The following is a 19,002-nucleotide window of genomic DNA, read 5'->3' as shown; positions in this document are numbered from 1 at the left end:
AAAAATTATGAGATGAATAAATAAATAGGGTGTTCCAAAAACTAAATCGTTTTATTTTAAGTTAAAAGCGCTGCGCAACGGTCTGAAAGATTTCGTGAAAATTACTCATAAGACCTGTAGTGTCGGTTAAAATAAATGTTTTGATCAATGGCAACAGTACGTATGAGTAATATAATTTCAACCCAATGCACATTCTTAAAAAAGTTGTTTTTCCTGTTGTATGTGTCTTAAATACAGCAAAGCGAATAGTTTGGTGGATAAGATTCAAAAGTTTTTATTCGAATTAGGACAACCTTTTGGTGTTACTAAAAAAATATATTTTATATATACTTTTAAATATATGAATAGTGGGTAGATTTATTTGTTTTAGGTTTTATATATTTTCCTGCTGATGCAATTACACTTTAGTCCAATCAAGCGTTGTAGGAAGAGGTGCCGAAGCCATTGATCAACATTTGCTCATCGATCCAATCTCGTGCCAGGGCAACGTTCGCATAAGCTGCTGGCAACTCATCATTGCAGCCAATTCCCCAGGACACCAAGCCACTCAGTTGGAAGCGATTTTCAGCGGGTTCTCCAATTGGACAGGCCAGTGGAGCTCCACCATCTCCCTGGCAAGTATCCACATCATGCTGTCCCCCGGCGCAAATGAACGAATTGTCCAAGCTAAAGCTGGGTCCAAGTCGGGTTTTTCTGAGCCTGTCCTGACAATAGTTTGATTCCACAATGTTCAGGGGCACTCGTTTCATGATGGCCATATATTTTCCCGAATCTCCAAAGGCATCTTTGCCCCAGCCATTGGCAATGCAAGTGGTGAATGGCGGTGGAACAACTTCCTGCTTTGGTAAACATATCACATTGATATGATCATCCAGTTTGAATGGTGCCTCAAGAATTACAAGTGCCACATCATTCGCTAGATTTTTGTTATTATATCTAGGATGCTTAATAATTCTCAGGACATTTTTCTCTTGATATGGGAGCCTCTCACTCTCTGTCTTGAAGTCCCATTCTCCAGCACGAACCGTATAGGTTTCCCACATGCGAACTCGATGGGCGGCAGTCAAAACCACTTGGGGATGTATGAGTGATCCTGTGAATGAATAGTTTCCAGACTGCATAATGGCCACGGTCCAAGGAAATTCGGCCATATCAGATTCAAAATCTGTGGCTCCTTGAAGGTCAATATCTAATCCACCCACGTTGCGAATACCACAGCCTCGGTTTCCCTTGGGCTTTGGATTAATGGTTTCCCTACGCACTCTATTAAGAGGACAACATAGTGCCAAAACACCTACAGTTACAGTACAGTGGGGTTTCGATTCATGGCGAATCACTTGTCGGCCGAACTTGTCAAACGTATAGTCTTGAGTTAGTCCATCCGATGACGGGTCACATTGGTGATAAAGAGTGCATTCGCAAGTTGGTCCGATTTTAGGCTTACTCTGTGGTTCTGAGGGTTCAATTGCTCTGGGAATAGGGGTAACAGCAAAATCTTGCCAAGGTCTAATCGTTCTTGTAGTAGGCACTTGCGCTCTTAATGTTGTAATAGCACATAATAAAATCAATAAACTTGTATGGGCTTTCATTGTCATTGCAACCTATAAAATAAAACAGAAACTTTCTTTAAATAATAGGTATTTCTAAGATCAGGTTTTCCTCCTACCGAAATTGGAATTCGAATGTTATAGAAAAGATAGAGCTATAATTACTTTGCTCGATACAAGTACAGATATACATACAACCGCGAATTCTATTTTAAAATGAAGATCGCAAAACAAAAATTATTGATAATCTAGGGTTTTTCCAAATTACCATTGCTTAATGTTGTTCTGTTATCTTCAAAATGATGACATTGAAATATATAGCCTTATCACTCGTAAAGTTGTTAACAACAGTGAATTAGAAAAAATGTATATATGAAGTTTTAAAACTTTATATCAACAACACAACTTTTTTATCACAGTCTTGTCTATTTTAAAAACCTTTATTTGTACAATTATTACCTGCATAAATTCAGCACTTTAATGAAAATACAGAATGAATATTTGGTTTCTTGCAAAATAAAAATATACACAATTTTAAAAGAATTATGGAGCAGTTGTTATTAACACAAGCTAAGCTTGGGGACGACTAAAAGCTTATAAGGTGAACATAACATAGACATTGCTCTTAAAACCTTGATAAGAACTGGGATACTTGGTAGAAGCAATAATGACTTTCTGTTTAGAAATTTCGATTTGGATTACTCATCTGGGAATTTAAAGAAATTTTAAAGAACAAAAAAACAAACCATATTGATAAGAATATTTATTTTTGACGTTATCTTAACTAAAGTCATGTGAGTTAAGGTCAGTTTTTGATTTGGAGCATCATCAAGCCACAATCTTTGGGGATGTGGCTCACCGATATATGCATATCTATTAAATCAAACATTTAGTAATTTTGTTTTGCTTTATTTTTAATCATTTTTTTTTGCATATAACATAAAACACCTTGTTACGGTACTTTTTGAAAAAAGATATTAGAAACACTGGGATATAACAAAAGATTTCATTAAATTCACTCGTAATCAAATTTGAGGCCAGCACCACGAATATTCTGCTCACTCCACTCATCAAATCGTTCGGACATCTCATTTCCCATGTGATTACGCCAGTCTCCGATTTTGCCATTGCGTATGAACTTGGAAGATGACTCCGGTAGCACTTTCTCTAGATTCACGGCTTTATTTTTTCGCATGTTGTCAAAGGTGAGATGTTCGCAGAGGTTCTGGAGACTGGCCATCGGAGCAACGAGACTCTGAACGCCCAGGAATTGGGCACAGCGACGAACCACACTCGGCAGATCCTTGATCATGTCCTCGTACTTGATGAACAGCACATTCTCGTCCAGACTGCGTTTCCAAAAGGGCAAAACGTGCTTCCAATACGATCCCATCGGAGTATGGCCCTCCAGAAAGAGATCCACAAACTGTTCGAACTCCCCATTGATTCCGTGGAGCAGCTTACAGTAGTGATAGTAGGACACACAAAGATCCTTGGGATTACGCGCAGTGTAGACGATCCTCGGCTTCACCGTCTCAAATTGCTCGGGTAAAAGTGGCCAGGACAAGTGGGAGCGGGCGAAGCGGGGGCGTGGCAAATTGCGAACCAAATCCACGGTATTTCCAAACTTTTCGCTATCAAAACAAGGAGAAAGTTCAATCAGAGAGAAAAGCTTTTCAAATATGTTTGCTATACTCTTTTCAGGGGTACTTCAATGTGAGATTGAAAGAGAGAGGCTTTCTACAAATAATATAAACTTATCAGCATCAACAGGTTCCTAAGTGAGCATAATATGCACATATAATTATATTACTATTATTATAATAACCTGTATCATTTTATGACAAATAAAATAATGTCCGAATTTTTTTGAGATTAAAAATGGCATAACGATGAGATAAAATAAATAAATTTTTTTAATGTACATTTTAAATATGAAATATGAACTAATACTCACGCCACCGCCTCGTGATGATCGGTACTAAACAAGGCGGATAGTTCAATAAGTGGTGATCGCAATCGCAAGTCCTGCTCTGCAGCTACATAATCCAACTGGTGACCCAGCAGCCAGACCATCTCCTGGGCCCAAGTGGATCCCGTGCGTGGATACGACACCATCCACACATCGTCCTGGAAAACGGGCAGCGATCGGATGGAATCTCCCAGCTCCACATACTTCCTGGGAATGATCAACCGATCGGGAAGCACCTCCACAAAGCAATTTTGAGCCGGAAAGACGGCATTTGTGCGACGAACGATGTCCGCCTCGAGTTCACGATAGCTAAGCTGCATCATGGCAATACGAATCTCGACCGAAATGCCCAAAAAACTGAAGCACAATGATGAATTCAACCCAAGTGGCAAGTGCAAGTTCAAGCGAGCAACTGAAAGGAAAATGGTGAAAATGCCCCTGGCCAGTTTTCACATACACACACACACACGAACTGGTTTGCCTAAGAAACGCTTTAAACCTGCAGACTAAAGTCAAGCTCCAATAACTAACCCTCTGCAGTTTGAAATTCTCAACCAAATTTTAAATAGTAGGAAAAAGTAGTAAATACAAATATTTTATATTTTCACAATTTTACAATTAAATATTTAATATCAATTTCAAATATAGCATTTTGAATTTAGTATTCATATATTTATTTTTACTATTCCCTTTTTTGCTATCAGTGTAGTAAGTATAGATCTCTACTTTGTTAACATCAAGTTACAAACTATTCCACTTAGGAAAGTGCGACTGTAGTTGGAAAGCTTTTCTCTTGCGGTTCGTTGACTTCAAAGAAATCAAGCTATGTTGTACGAAACAACTATCATTAGAAAGATTTAGACAATGATCTATCGTTTTTATGAAACTCATGAATAATGAATGGCTGTTACATTGTTATTATCAATACAAATTGTTTGCGATGATTTTTTTCTTAAGTGTATTTTCTATGGAAAAATGTGAAACGAACTATTTAATAATTTAATTTAATAATTTAATGAAATCGGGCCAACTACAAACTTATTTCGTTAATCTGTCTGTTAGCAATGGATTAAGACAACCCCAAACACATTGATTAAATGTAATCAGTTAATAGTTTTGTTTAAATTTAAATGTATTTCAATCCGTAATACTATATACACACGAAATCTTTATCTCAATTACAGCTAAATCGTCTTAATGAGCCTTCGTCTCCATCTTCTCCTCCAGATCTTCACATAGATCTTGATCTGCACCTGAAATGGAGCACTACAACTCGTTGTGGATATATTCTGTGGTCACCTTGGCCTCGCCCTCGTGGAATCCATTGCAGTCGACTGGGTATTTGGCCTGATGATGGCGTGCATTCGCGGAAATAGCGGTTAGAAAGCGGCGACACAAAGAGTACAGAGAAATAAATAATAAATAGTAAAATTAGATACAATTTTTTTTTAATAATAAAATAGTTATATATAATAAACAAACTTTAAAAAAATTGAATAAGCTATTCATATGCGCAAAAGAAATTGGGCTTACGATTATAATATTTGTTGATACATTGAGGATCATAATTATATACAAAAAAATCAGAAATGCTAGCTTTATAACATTTTCTGGTCGTTAAAATTCAATAATTAATATTTGGAAGTCCAAATAGAGACGACCTTTTAATTTTTACCTTTATAGGTAAAAAAAATATTTAGGATTTTTAATATAGTTTGAAATCCAAAAAAAACGCCGTTCTGATTTTCAAAATTTACTTCTAGGGGTGATTTAAAATCTCTAGAGATTTCTTAATATTTTGTTGTGCTCTTTTGTCTTCTGTTTTTAATCCAATTCTAAATTCTTTCTGCAACTCACCTCGCAATTGTATGGCGCATTGATGACGCCGAATAGCGTCCAGAACGGCGTACCGGTTTCCGTGCTAATGAAGATCGCAGCACCCATGCTGCCGATCTTGACGATTTTCGGACTGACTCCGGCAATTAGACTGGACGCAGATGTCGATGTCGATGTCGGTGGCTGTGTCTGTGTCTGTCGATTCTGGTGCTGATTCTTTGGCTGGTGGTGCTGCTGATATTGCTCATGCTGCTGCTTTTTCTCCTGCTGATCGAGAGCCGCTGCATTCAGCTGGCAGAGCACGTAGCGATCGCATTGCGGCGACTTTGAGATGTATCTGTAGGCGCGGTGGACTTTCAGCACCGGTTCAATAACCTGTTTACCATTTGGATTTGGATTTGGTCCATTGTTGGTGGAGTCGTTCGAGGAGGAGCAAAAATAGAAGAGAAAACAGTAGAGTAATTAATTTAATTTGATCTAAGTTAACGATTTTGTGCAGGTGCGGGTACATCCAAACTTTTCTTCTCTACAAACACTAATGTCATTTTTTTAATACCATATTCTTACTTAATGAAGAAAATCTCTCTTTCTTTCTTCAATAACTTGGAATAATATTTTTAAAATTTACTGAATAAACAACGTTTTTTTTTATAAAATGAAATTTAAAAAAGTTGGAAAGCTATGAAGAATCAATGACTATAAAATATTTAAATTATTTTCATAAAAATTTTTTAACAAATGAAAAACTATTTTATTGCTTTAGTTAGAGTATCCATAAGCTGATATCGAAATTAGATAAATCAAAATCCTAGGTACCTAGAATTGTTATTTAATTAGAGCCAATCATTTTACCGCAGCTATTTCCTATTTGCAGTTAAAGAGCTCTAATTAAACAGCAAAGTGACCCAGTTCCCAGATAAGAGAATCGGAGAATCTGCTTACCTCCAGGTTGAGCGTATCCGTTAGCTTGTCGCTGATCTCGGTGGCATTGAACTGGAGTAATCCGCGTGCCTGGCCGAGTTTCAGTAGCTCCTTGGCATAGCCCACTGCTGGCTTCACATACTGCCTGGAATCGATCTTAACGTTCAAATGATGCTTGGCCACATGGTCCAAGAGATTCGAGATGGTCTCGCCGGGTCGCGAGGGATCAAAGTGGGTCTGCTTGGGGTAACCTTGAGACTTCAGCAGGCCGTTAAACATGATCTGCGCGGTCTGGAAGTACCTGTGTGTTCGGGGGGAAAAAAGAGTTAAAAAGGCGGACAATGGATGAGTTTCTTCGATGACGCAGCAGCTTAAAAGACGTCGAGTGAAAGGGTCGCTAGAAAGTGGAAGTTTTTCGAATCGCTGTCTAATGATGGGGCAACGCAAAAAGAAATAGAAGACTAAGAAGCCTGAGAGGCCGAGGCCTGACCCACTTTAAAGTCATGCAAAAATGTCTGAATCCGAGGGGTACACTAAGAAAAATGATTTTAACATTCCTCAATTGAAAAAAAAATTCGGGTATTACTATTACTTTAATCATTTAACCAGTGCTTACAAAAATTAGAATCTACTATATCCAAAGCCATAAGTTTTATGTTGACCATTTAGTTCTTAAGCATACTGTATATTTTTGATAAGTTAAAACTAACCCTTATTAAATTGAGGTTAATAAGACTTGAGAAGTCTGATCCACTTTAAAGTCATGCAAAAATGTCTGAATACGAGTGGTACCCTATGAAAAAATATAATTCAACGAGCCTTATTAATATACTTTTGAGTATGTTCTATAAAAGTGCTATTAAGTTGTTCATGCTAGTTTTTAACAATTATTTGAATTACCTGGTAAGTCAAAATCAAATATATAAAAAGTCATCATGGTTTTTGGCTTATCATTTTGAGGTCGAAAATTAATCTTGTTAAGACATTTTCTTTGTTTAAGAAGGCAAGGTCATTTTATCGTTTATTATTAGTTAAATAGGTTTTCTATATTATTACAAAGTTATATCAATTTTTAAACTGTTCCTTATTTACATAAATACATTCGAATTCAGTTAAATAACAAACAAATGTGTATGGGCATATTTAAGATTTTAAGAAGGCAAATGTTGAAGGAACTTTCATGGAGAAATTTCGATTGCAATACAAAATTTGTATTTACTTAAGAAACACTTCATTTTTCGGACAAGTGTACTGCCCAGCCTTCGCAAACAATTTCCCCTGGCTGAAAACTGGCAACCGGTTTTGGCCCGCTTTGTTTATTTGTTTGTTTTAACGATGCCGTTGACTTCTGTATCTTCTGCATATCAACTGTAACTGTATCAGAAGAGCCTGGACTTGAGTCTTGAATCGTGGAAGTGTTGGAGCGTTGGAACTTGGGCTGTTGACCAGTTGGATTAGCAGGCACGTTCTAAAAGCACCAGCACCGAAAAAAAGTGGGTCAAAAGGTAGCCGCATCGAACATGCTCGATGGGAAACGGGTTGTCGCTAACGGGAAATGGTTAGCAGCTGTTTTAAGTCGGCAAAGTCGGAATAGGAATCAGATTTGGACTTGGACTTGGTCCAAGAATCGCAGCCAGGTGCTAACTGCATTGGGACCGTTGCAGAGCAGAACGTGATCCACAATTAACACGCTTTGGTCATCGAAATCGAGCCACGTTAGCCGGTAGAATAACTCACCTGAGATACACATCGGGATTGGCCAAATAGCTGGCCCAGTCGGCCAAATAAAGTGTGGCCGACTTGATCCACCTGCGGCGGAAGGATTGGTTGTTCAGGGATTCGAACAGCTTGTCGTAGTCCAGCTTGCCATCATTGCCCTTAAAGCCCTGAAGGTAGAGATAAATAGAATTATAAGTACATCAAATTGTTTAAGAAAGTGTATGTAAGAAAAAATACTGTAATGATATTTAGTTTCTAATAAAATAATTGTTTTGAAATTACGAGCTTAAGAAGAATAAGTTCGTATCTTCCTTGTACTATTTTTTTAGGTTTTTCTATTTCAATCTATAAAATAAGTACAATTCTGTTGCATTTTAAGGAAATATCTAATTACATAATTGTGCTCATACAATTTAAATTTTTTTAATTTTAAGACAAATTTCTAGGAATACATTTTAAGTTTTTCTATATGTCATCTTTAATCTTATATATATATTTTTATATTACTCCATATATGTATGATTTAACTGATTCAAATACGTTTGTTATTTATTAACATTATATAGACTCCTCCACATTATCACTCTAGTATTTGTCAAGCAACGAAAAAATATGATACTCAAAACTTCTTCTACTTGTTTAAGAACTAAAGCAAGTTGTCCCATAATGATCTTGATCTTCATGATCTTGTTAAATGCGGATTTCTATATACTTCTCACAACAGCAGTCAGTTTTGAATTACATGTTTACATATTGGACGATTTTGAAGAAAACGTTTATCAAGCATTTGATGTGATATAATATTTAAAACTTACGCTACTTATTAAAGAACTAAAACCAAGGGGTTACCTAAATCCAATAAAAAATCTTACTTGAAGATCCATTTTCATGATCTGTTGACTGTAGATTTCTATAGAAAATTTACATTTATCAATAATTTTATATAACCTAAAAGTGTCCCCAGAAACCCATACAAAAACCTATTTAAATAACCACCTTCATGATCTTGTTTACTCCGGATTTCTCGTACAGAGCGTCGGCCAGTTCGGAGTTGGAGAAGTGGTCCCACAGCACGTGGATGTGCTCCAGGAATGGGGGCAGCACCCAGGCATGGCTCTTGTGCTTCTCCTGGGTGTGTTGTCCCTCGGGACCGGCAAAGGAGCTAACTGCCTGCATCACCAATGGGAGTAGATTCATCAGTCCGTTATCGTTTTCCTCGCGATCCTCGGATCCGGCAGATCGTTTCTGGTGATGATGGGTATTGGTGCTCTTGTCGTTGTTGCCCTGGGTGTTCATAAAGGCCGAGGCCACTTGAAGAATGGTGTCCAAACCAATGCCAGATTCGGAATTGCTGCGCTTTTGATTAGTGGCAGTGGTCTCCTCATCGTCACCTTGGGTGAACATTTCCAGGACATTGCCAATGATGGAGGGATCAAAGCCACCGCCACCCTGGTTCCCATTGCTTTTGGAGAGGAGACTGCCCAATCCGGAGAGGATTTGCATGGCTCCACCAGCGCCGCCGCCGCCACCTGCTCCGCCGGATTTGCCACTGGCTTGCATAAAGGTGCCAATTAATGAGGCCACACCAGCCAAACCAGCTCCTCCTCCTCCGCCAATTCCTCCGTTGCCAGCACCATTCTGGTTGGATAATGCCTCCTGGAAGAACATGGAGGCCATGTCCAGCAGCGGATTGGACTCATCCTCGCTGGCCAGAGAAGGACTCAGCGGCTGAAGGCATAGCAGGCAGGCCAAGAGCAGAGCACGTCGCACGTACATTTTGTTCTTCTTCGTCCAGGAACTTTCACAATCACACACTTGAGATACTTTTGGGCCAATTAAGCGACGCAGCCACAAAACGCGCAACACGCTCCACTGAGCACACGGAATTGGGTATACAAGATATATATATCTACTGGGAGATATTATACCAAAATCGGAGATAGGAGCACGGAGATCGGAGCGTTTTAAAAGCAACCAGCACAGCCGAAAACTTTCTTTCTTCTGCGGCTCTGCGCCAGTTTGTAATACTTCTTAAGCCAACGATTCTTGGGGCCTGCTGAAATGGCTCTCCCGATCTTCCAAGCCCCGATCTCCATTTCTCTCACCTGTTTCTACACCTAAAAAAAAATATATTAAAAATGAAAATTTGTTTGCTGTGAGTTTAATATATAACGGTTAAACCCATATATTTAAATCTTAAGTCATGCAATTAAATAAGCGTTTCATATATTATTACATAAGATGTTGTATTTCATTTCTATAGGAAATATAAAATTTTGCATTCAACAGCCATCTTTTTTATCCGTGTACGAAGACTCGCTCGTGGAATTCTTTACGCCTGCGCTTTGCTTTGTACACGTCAGGTTTGCTGTCTTCCAAGTCTTTTCTCCACAAATAAACGAGACAAAAAGAGAAGTCGGAGAAAGAGCACAACCACTTTGCTTTCCACAGACAAAAAATAAAGATAAAGATAAAAAAGGTTCAAAGATCAGAATGATAATATATAATATATAATAAGTTTCTCGAAAGCTTTAATTTAGTTGAGAATTAAGGGCACAACCATTGTTACCTTAATATTAAATGGTTAAAATATTATATTATATTATTTTGATACGAATAGTTTGCCATCGTCTTTGTTTTTCTTTATTTAGATATTATAGTTTTGTTAAGATAAAGTAAGGAAGTAAGCTCTATGTTCCTTGTTTATCAAATTTGATAAACCCAAAATTATACAATTTCTAAATCTTAAAAAAAAATTTAAGGAAATGTATATATTTTGTCTTAATTTTTTTTTTCTGAGTGCCCCTGTTCTATGGCTCGAACTTTGTTTATGTTTCCTACTACCCACCTACTTTCTTTTTACACACGATCGTCCGCTTTGAAAGTTCTCTTCTCGGAATGGTGGTTGGTGGACATTGGAAGTCCGATTCGAAGCCAACGTTTTCGTTAATGCCGCCTGCTTTGGCTTTTTATGTAAATACGAGTATCAACAAGACTTTTGGGTCTCTTTCATTGGGTATGCCATGAATGTTAAGGTGTTGGACAAGTTAACAGAAAAAGTTAGAATAAATTTTGAGAAGATGAAATAAAATTAAATAGGTTTTAGTAATAACCGGGAAACATATTTTTAAAAGCACACTTTTTTTAGCTCAAATTTTGTTCCACACTTAACTTAATTTAAACAAAGACTAAAAAAATTTATTTTGAAAAACAAACACCTGGCGTATTTAAGAACACCTTACCTTCACTAGCCAATTTCAGTTTGGTTCAAAGTTATATCCATTTTATGCTCAAGGGTATCTTCCGTTGCCCTTAAAAAATTTGTCCATTATTAAACAGTTCTTTAAGCAAACCCATCGAATGCTTGGCACATTTGTCACCTGGTCTTTTTGTGGGTTCGATTTGACTCTCGTCATGGCCCATTTCGATTTTATTCAACAAACGGATTGCACTGTGCCAGTTACATAAATTTATAATCAGTTTAATGGGTCCGTCATGCGAAGCTAAAGATGTATATATCGTACATTTTCTTGTTCTACACTTTCTTTACGTTCTTCTAGATGACCTTTCCCTATAAATCAGTTATTAGCATAATCCACATTTCAGGTTGAGATTCGTGTTGAATTATGGAAATGGAAATCTATTAACGTTGATATGAATTTGAATACTCCATTTACTTTTAACTACTTTCGACGCTTAGAACTTTTTTTTTTACATTTTTTAAATTTATTTAAATTAATTTATTTTCAATACTACCTTTTTCATATGTGTAAGTCTTGGTAGTATACTTTTTTTACTACAAATACAAATGTTAATGGGGCTTATTTATTATTTATTAAATAACTGTTAAAAGTAAACTTTCATTTTTATTTTCAAACATTTAAGTGTATCTTTTATTTTAAAATACATTTTTTTTTTAAATCGGGCTTACTTTAACGGTACAGTCTAATTTAATTGAAATAACGAACATAATATATTTAACAGTGTAACTATCGATAACATTGATTGGCAAAAGTCGTTCCGCCATCTGGCAACTCTGGCATCAGCTGTTGGGCTGCGCAGAAAAAGACTAAACACTTCGTTTTCTTGTTATTGTTGAAGAAACTCCATATTTTAACTATTATTGCGGGCAATTTGGATTGCAGTTGCTGGACAGGATGGGCAATCAACTGGTGGGCATTGCCCCCTCGCAGATTTACGCGGTGGAGCACTATTTTTCCGGCCAGTTCGGTTCCGAAATCACCTTCAGTTCCAAGTGAGTGGAAAAAAGCAGTAATTTTCCGAGGAAAATTGTTGACACCCACGAATCATGAATTTTCCACACAGCATGGGCAGCACGCGTTTCTTCAAAGTGGCCAAGGCCAAAACGGATGAGGGTCAGATAGTGGTCAAGGTGTTTGTGAAGCATGATCCCACTTTGCCACTGGAGGACCACAAGGAGCGGCTGGAGGGCATCAAGAAGACACTTTCCCTGGCAAATGCCGTCAATTGTTTACCCTTTCAAAGGGTAGAGGTTTGTTTAATAGACTCTTTTGTTAATCATACTTATTATTCATCGGCTTACAGTCCATATACAATGTGCCCACAAAACCAATTCTCGTTCATTAATTGATCTAGCTTATCTTCTTCTATTTTGAGTCATAACTCATCAGTAATTAGGTTATTCCACAAAATTGTCAAACAAAAATAAAAGAAGAATTAAAGAATCAAAATCATCGAAATTAAAATTGAAACACTTTTGAAGACTGCTATCTTATGGATTAAATGTTTAATAAGAGCTAAAAATTGCGTATACGTAGTCAACATATTCTTTTAACATCTATTCTATTTGCAGCTCATTGACAAAGCCGCCTACATAATGCGGGAGTATGTGAAGCACAGCCTGTACGACCGCGTGTCCACACGCCCCTTTCTCACGGTGCTGGAGAAGAAGTGGATCACATTCCAGATACTGTGCGCCCTGAACCAGTGCCACAAGCAGAAGATCTGCCATGGGGACATTAAGTTGGAGAACATCCTGATCACCTCGTGGAACTGGATCCTGCTCTCGGACTTTGCGTCCTTTAAGCCCACTTATTTGCCGGAGGACAATCCGGCGGACTACACATACTTCTTCGATACGAGTAGAAGGAGAACGTGCTATATAGCACCCGAGAGATTTGTGAAAACACTGGCCTCCGATGATGATGGGGGCAATGGCAACATGTCGGTCATTCACACGGATTCCATTATTCGCCTGGCGCCCAGCTATGCTGGCAACACTTTGCTGCCAGCCATGGACATCTTTTCGGCGGGCTGTGCCTTGCTGGAACTTTGGACAGAGGGCACGGCCCCCTTTGAACTCTCCCAGCTGTTGGCCTACCGGCGCGGTGAACGCGATCTGGTGGAGAAGCATCTGGCTGGCATCGAAAACGAGAGGCTGCGCACTCTGCTGGCCTCCATGATCGACATCCAGGCGATAAACCGCAAGAGCGCCGAGGATTACTTGGATCAGGAGCGTGGTCAACTGTTTCCCGAGTACTTCTACTCCTTTCTGCAGTCTTACCTGCAAATGTTCAGCTCGACGCCGATCATGTCGCCGGATGACAAGATACAGTGTCTGCACAAGGACATTGGACATTGCATAAAGGTTCTGACACAGGCACAGGATATCTCGCCGAAGGAGGACGATAAGGATGGGCGGGAACAGGAGAAGAAAGATCCCACGCTGTGTGCTCGACTGCCGCCGGAACACGATGGCCTGATTTTGATCATCACAGTGGTTACATCCTGTATTCGAGGTCTCAAGCAGTCGAACACTAAAATTGCAGCCTTGGAACTTCTGCAGAAGCTGTCCAAGTACACCACTTCGGAGACCATCCTGGATCGCATATTGCCCTACATTGTAAGTACTTTCTCTTTTTTTAATGTTTTCAACCCATTAATGTAAGTTTTAAACTTTTTTGTTTAATATACAAAAACATTTTGTAATAATGGGAAACCATATTTTTAAAATAGCGCTTTGGCTAACCCTATTAATTTTGTTTTTTTTATTTATCTGAAAATTAAAAAAAAAAAAAAACAACATTTTTATTATTTTAAAAAGAAGTTTATACAAAAATATGTTTCAGGAATCGTCACAAAAATAACTTTATACAAGTAAAAAAATGGTTTTCAATTCTCTACAATATTTTTGAAATAATTTAAAAAAATACACCTTAAAAATTCTAGATCGCCTTAAAATGTTTTACTTTCCAACATAAATTGTATTTACAATCTTCATCATTATTTTGCAGCTACATTTGGCCCAGAAATCGCCAGCCAAGGTGCAAGTTCAGGCCATCGAAACACTAACATCCTGTTTGGGCATGGTTAAGGACATTCCGCGCAGCGATGCAAACGTATTTCCTGAATACATCCTGCCTTTTATTACGGAATTATCAAGCGAGTCGAGTGCGGTGATTGTTCGCGTGGCCTTTGCCCGTAATATTGCTGCTCTGGCCAAGAGTGCTGTCTACTTTCTGGAGGAGACGCAGCGAAATGCTCCGAACGAGATGCCCACTCCAAGATACGAAGCGGAGTTGAATGCCCTCCATGATATTGTCAGACAGGCGGTACTGAGTTTGCTTACGGATTCGCAGCCGGTGGTCAAGCAAACTCTGATGGAGTCGGGCATATGCGATCTGTGCGCCTTTTTTGGCAAGGAAAAAGCCAACGATGTGATACTGTCGCACATAATGACCTTTCTGAATGATGAGGACAAGAACTTGAGGGGAGCTTTCTATGACAACATTGCCGGAGTGGCTGGCTATGTGGGATGGCAGGCGTCGGATATTCTGGTGCCCCTGTTGCAGCAGGGATTCACGGATCGCGAAGAGTTCGTCATCGCAAAAGCCATACGTGCGGTCACCATACTCATCGAACTGGGTCACATTAAGAAGCCGGCGGTGACGGAAATTGTCCAGGAGACAGCCTGCTATCTCTGCCATCCCAATCTGTGGGTTCGTCACGAAATCTGCGGCATGATCGCCACCACTGCCCGCAATCTCAGTGCCATCGATGTCCAGTGTAAGATTATGCCCGCCATTGGCGCTTTTCTCAAGGCACCACTCATCCAAGTGGAGAAGCCACACATTCTTTTGGACTGTGTGCAACCGCCAGTGCCGCGGCAGATCTTCGACAGCGTGCTGCGCTTCCAGGACATTCATCACTTCCTCAGGGCGCTGGAGGATCGGTCGAGGGTGCGTAGCCAGACCAGACATGGAGCTTTGCCGCAGTACGAGGAAATGGGTCAGACCCTAAGGAATGTGAGTACTAAAGGAGTTACCTCCAGGTGCAGGATACTTTTGGTACTTTTTTTTTAGACTAAAACTCCTAAACAGTTTTAAAGAATCAATGCTTATATCTTGTCACTTTTCGGAACGACTTTAAATTTTAAAAATATTATTAAGTGGTGGTAACCCCTTAAAGTTTAACTTTTATATTTTTTTAATAAATTTAAATCCCTTTTGCAGCTTTTCAGACGCCTTAGCTCTGAGGGATTGACGGACCTTATAGAGATGCAGCTGCTGGCCATGAACCCGTTCCTGATCGCCATGAAGCACAAGTCTCTACAAGATCTGGACGACACTGCCTCTGGCAATGGGCGCATCATGGTCAGCCGCAAGCAAGTCGCTTGCCATGAGTATCCGCTGGCGGACAAGGCCACCAAAATGCCCGCGGAGAACCGTAAGTGCACTTTTCAAATATTTATTTATGGTTTATGGTTATTAAAAGTTCTTATAAATTACTTCAATTTCATTAAATATTTTTGCTCAACTCAGTAATGGCTTGTATGAACTTCTCAGATATTTTTAGTTCTGGATTGTGGGAATTTACACGCTGAAGATTAATAAGTCCAGGGAAGACTTTCAAATTGCTAGGTTACACTGATAAAGTTTTATCGTTTTATATCAAGAACCATATTATCATTGCCAAAATCAAAACATATTTTTGTTTCTCAATCAACGACTTTGTTTTATTGATTTATATTTGCATTATAAATAAATGTTATTTTTTCTTAACCAAAGTTTTTTTTAAATTCGTGTGCGAAATAAAATTGTATATTTCATTAACTGCTTATGTTTTTGATTTATAATTAAACGGGTAAACCTATTCCCTTGGTTTTAAATGCAAAATAACTATTTATATGACTGAATATGAATACTTAAGTCTAAAAGAATAAGTATTAACTAAAATTATCAATAAAGTCGATAGTATGAATCGGAAACCATATCCTAGATTTGATTTTATTTTTGTATAAATTAATCATTTAATTAACGCTTTAACTAATTATGATTTTAAGAAACCAAATGTTTGTCCAATCAAAAATGGTAAAGAATTAAATGTTCAGAAAATCTAGTTATTATTATTGATAGTATAATTTTTATTTAAACGTCCTTGGTCTACGAAACATTAATTGATGGTAATTCCTTTTCTAGAAAAAAAACAGCTTATAATAGTCTTGAAATTTAGAAGAATAAGTATGAATTATTAGAATGGGTTGTTTAAATACTGATAGTATTATTTGCATTAACATCTGAACCTATGGTCTTCGAACCAAATTATTAATGCTAATTTTCTTTGCAGGATCCAGCGAGGGACCCACATTGGTGTCACCCGCCTCGGATGCAGCTATTACGCCACTGGGTGCTGGCGGTATGGCCGGCAGTCCAGCGTCCGGAGCCGTAGTCCTTGGTGTTCCGACGGCCACCGTGAGTGCGGCCACTTCTCTGGGGGAATACACGATGCCGGAGCGAAACTGCTGGCTGGAGCGATCCTCCGAGTGCCGCAAGGATCTCGAATCGCTGACGGCGAAGATCAAGATGCGCTACAATGTGCTGGCCATCTCGCAGCGCTGCAGTTACGACAAGCTGGTGACGCCCTATCCACCTGGTTGGCGGATGAGTGGAACCTTGGTGGCCCACCTGCACGAGCACTCGGAATCGGTGATCAAGCTGGCTTCGCTGCGTCCCCACGGCTCTCTCTTTGCCAGCGGTAGCATAGACGGCACTGTGCGATTGTGGGACTGCAGCAAACTGAACGGCAATCAGGGGGTGAATAAATCCAGGCAGGTATACTCCGCCAATACACCGATTTACGCCCTGGCCGCCTGTGATAGCGGACAATCGCTGGCGGTGGGCGGCAAAGATGGCAGCATGCTGATGATGCGGATCGATCGCAACTCGGCCAAGATGACGCTCCAGCAGGCCCTGGATCAGAAGTAAGTAAATCGATGGGGAGTATCACAGAAATCACTAGGGTTTTTAAACTCCTTAAGAAGCTGCTTAAAAGTATGCAATAGAAAATAGATCGTCATTTTTCGTTATTAGTTCCACGGTCTTGAATATTAAAAATATATTGTTGCATACTTTTACACAGTTTTGAAACTAGTGACTCCCCGAATTAATTAATTACTGTCAAAGACTCAAAGGCTCGTATATGTTAATATATCCTTACTAACATGGTGACTAACCATGTTTTTTCATACTTTTGACATTCAACGCAAAGATAATTAACTTCATAATGTTGCTGAAAATTTGCACAGACAAGAATTATAAAATAATATGCAATAATGATAGCTTTGATGGAATCTCACTAAACTTAATTGAGTAATCATGCTCACTTTTTACAATGCCAACTGTTCACAATCTACCTAGAGATAATTAACTTCATAATTAAATTTAACTTTACCTTATTAGTTTTGAGAAAAGGTTTGTGTTTTTTTATTTTTGATGAAGTACTCTGTTTATTTATGAATTATTTTCTCCCCTTTCAACCGTAGTGATCACAAAGACGGCCCCGTTGTGGACATGCATGCCTACGACCAGGCCACACAAAGTGTCATTGTGTACGCCACGCTGTACGGCGGAATTGTGGCCTGGGACACACGGATGCAGCACAGCGCGTGGCGACTGCAGAACGAACTCCGGCACGGGGTGATCACCACCATCTGTGCGGATCCCACGGGCTCGTGGTTGGCCACCGGCACCAGTGGGGGCAAACACATCTGCTGGGATCTGCGCTTCCGTCTGCCCATCGCGGAAATCAAGCATCCGGCGGACTCGTGGATCAGGAAGGTGGCCTGCCATCCCACGGAGCCCTCGTACCTGATCTCCGCCTCGCAGTCAAACAACGAGGTGTCCGTGTGGAACATCGAGACGGGTCAGCGCCAGACGGTGCTGTGGGCCAGTCCCGCGGCCGCTTTGTCCAGCGCCAGTCCCAGCGATCCGGCCACCACATGCGGCATCCTCAGTGGCGTGGTCGACGGCTCGCCCTTCATCCTAACTGGCAGCTCGGATCAGCGCATCCGGTACTGGGACATCGGCAATCCGAAGAACTCCTCGCTCAAAGTGCCCGCCGCCAATGACAATCTAGCGGACGTGGCCTTCAACTACAGGTACTTATCTATGTACTATGTTTTTTTGGCATATTTTTAAAGATTATTTATCTATAACATTTCAAGTCGGTCCGACTTATAAAAAAATTGGTTTCTGATATATATATAGTATTCAACTTTAAATCATTGTCCAAAATAAGACAAATTTTATTTATAGAGCATACTTATACGTCTTCTATCCTTTTTAGTGCCCGCCTAATTGATGGCAGCCAGATGGTCGAGGAGCAAATAATTTCCATGGCCAGCACGGGTGACTCGCAGCCGCTGCGCTCCTCCACGGAGGAGAATCCTCGCTCCGGGCCGGATATGCCCACGGCGAGTCACCACGACGCCATCACGGATCTGCTGATGTGCAAGGACAAGGGCCAGATCTACATAGCCTCGGCATCGCGCGACGGTGTCATCAAGCTGTGGAAGTGAGCTGCCCGCTTTATAGTGTTTAATTATTCAACTGTGATTAGCCTAATTAACTGCAATATGTGTAACTATTTAATAAACAGTTGCTTGTAATCTGTTGCCCCCTTCCGCTTTTATGTAATGAGAGCAGAAGTCTAATGAATTCGCTCCGGATGACAACGTTGCATTTTTCA

At 39.6% G+C, this 19,002-nt stretch overlaps 4 protein-coding genes and 1 long non-coding RNA gene across 6 annotated transcripts; 1 reads left to right on the top strand and 4 right to left on the bottom strand.

Annotated features, from left to right (window-relative positions):
* Positions 1-249: 249 nt before the first annotated feature.
* LOC108142883 (phenoloxidase-activating factor 2-like) lies at positions 250-2,121 on the bottom strand. The gene is made up of 2 exons (XM_041708981.1): positions 2,007-2,121; positions 250-1,601 (listed from the first exon to the last, which is right to left on the bottom strand). Exons 1-2 carry the CDS (start codon positions 2,010-2,012, stop codon positions 414-416), a joined length of 1,194 nt encoding a protein of 397 aa, XP_041564915.1. The 5' UTR covers positions 2,013-2,121; the 3' UTR covers positions 250-413.
* Positions 2,122-2,440: 319 nt separating this feature from the next.
* On the bottom strand, positions 2,441-3,918 carry LOC108142916 (luciferin sulfotransferase). Its single transcript, XM_017267004.2, has 2 exons — positions 3,505-3,918; positions 2,441-3,181 (listed from the first exon to the last, which is right to left on the bottom strand). Exons 1-2 carry the CDS (start codon positions 3,840-3,842, stop codon positions 2,563-2,565), a joined length of 957 nt encoding a protein of 318 aa, XP_017122493.1. The 5' UTR covers positions 3,843-3,918; the 3' UTR covers positions 2,441-2,562.
* Positions 3,919-4,633: 715 nt separating this feature from the next.
* On the bottom strand, positions 4,634-10,020 carry LOC108143076. Its single transcript, XM_017267292.2, has 5 exons — positions 8,992-10,020; positions 8,014-8,162; positions 6,298-6,577; positions 5,377-5,730; positions 4,634-4,866 (listed from the first exon to the last, which is right to left on the bottom strand). The coding sequence occupies exons 1-5, from the start codon at positions 9,769-9,771 to the stop codon at positions 4,786-4,788; spliced, it is 1,644 nt and encodes a 547-aa protein (XP_017122781.1). The 5' UTR covers positions 9,772-10,020; the 3' UTR covers positions 4,634-4,785.
* A 202-nt stretch (positions 10,021-10,222) lies between these two features.
* Positions 10,223-11,423, bottom strand: LOC108142944. The gene is made up of 3 exons (XR_001774313.1): positions 11,376-11,423; positions 11,238-11,306; positions 10,223-10,436 (listed from the first exon to the last, which is right to left on the bottom strand). It is a non-coding gene; the product is annotated as an uncharacterized LOC108142944 (long non-coding RNA).
* A 609-nt stretch (positions 11,424-12,032) lies between these two features.
* On the top strand, positions 12,033-18,922 carry LOC108143034 (phosphoinositide 3-kinase regulatory subunit 4). Of its 2 annotated transcripts, XM_017267232.2 has the most exons (8): positions 12,033-12,250; positions 12,322-12,508; positions 12,830-13,879; positions 14,271-15,281; positions 15,489-15,702; positions 16,603-17,236; positions 17,798-18,412; positions 18,601-18,922. In XM_017267232.2, exons 1-8 carry the CDS (start codon positions 12,153-12,155, stop codon positions 18,830-18,832), a joined length of 4,041 nt encoding a protein of 1,346 aa, XP_017122721.1. In that variant the 5' UTR covers positions 12,033-12,152; the 3' UTR covers positions 18,833-18,922. The 2 variants fall into 2 exon arrangements, with proteins under 2 accessions (XP_017122721.1, XP_017122722.1); XM_017267233.2 differs by lacking the exons at positions 16,603-17,236; positions 17,798-18,412; positions 18,601-18,922 and adding an exon at positions 15,822-15,921.
* The last annotated feature ends 80 nt before the right edge of the window (positions 18,923-19,002 follow it).

This window comes from Drosophila elegans, unplaced genomic scaffold, assembly GCF_018152505.1.
Source record: "Drosophila elegans isolate 14027-0461.03 unplaced genomic scaffold, ASM1815250v1 contig_468, whole genome shotgun sequence".
Classification (NCBI taxonomy): domain Eukaryota; kingdom Metazoa; phylum Arthropoda; class Insecta; order Diptera; family Drosophilidae; genus Drosophila; species Drosophila elegans.
The sequence above is the reverse complement of the archived record's forward strand: the minus strand, read 5'-3'. Positions and strand labels throughout refer to the sequence as shown.

Bases quoted from the DNA above. Each gene is read 5' to 3' on its own strand.
- LOC108142916 (XM_017267004.2), bottom strand. From the start codon at position 3,842: ATGATGCAGCTTAGCTATCGTGAACTCGAGGCGGACATCGTTCGTCGC. The intron at 3,182-3,504 runs GTGAGTATTAGT...TTGTTTTGATAG, and splicing joins GATCATCACGAGGCGGTGGC to CGAAAAGTTTGGAAATACCG.
- LOC108143076 (XM_017267292.2), bottom strand. From the start codon at position 9,771: ATGTACGTGCGACGTGCTCTGCTCTTGGCCTGCCTGCTATGCCTTCAG. The intron at 8,163-8,991 runs GTGGTTATTTAA...CTCTACCTTCAG, and splicing joins GAGTAAACAAGATCATGAAG to GGCTTTAAGGGCAATGATGG. The intron at 5,731-6,297 runs GTAAGCAGATTC...AATGGTAAACAG, and splicing joins CGGATACGCTCAACCTGGAG to GTTATTGAACCGGTGCTGAA.
- LOC108143034 (XM_017267232.2), top strand. From the start codon at position 12,153: ATGGGCAATCAACTGGTGGGCATTGCCCCCTCGCAGATTTACGCGGTG. The intron at 12,509-12,829 runs GTTTGTTTAATA...TTCTATTTGCAG, and splicing joins TACCCTTTCAAAGGGTAGAG to CTCATTGACAAAGCCGCCTA. The intron at 18,413-18,600 runs GTACTTATCTAT...TATCCTTTTTAG, and splicing joins GACGTGGCCTTCAACTACAG to TGCCCGCCTAATTGATGGCA.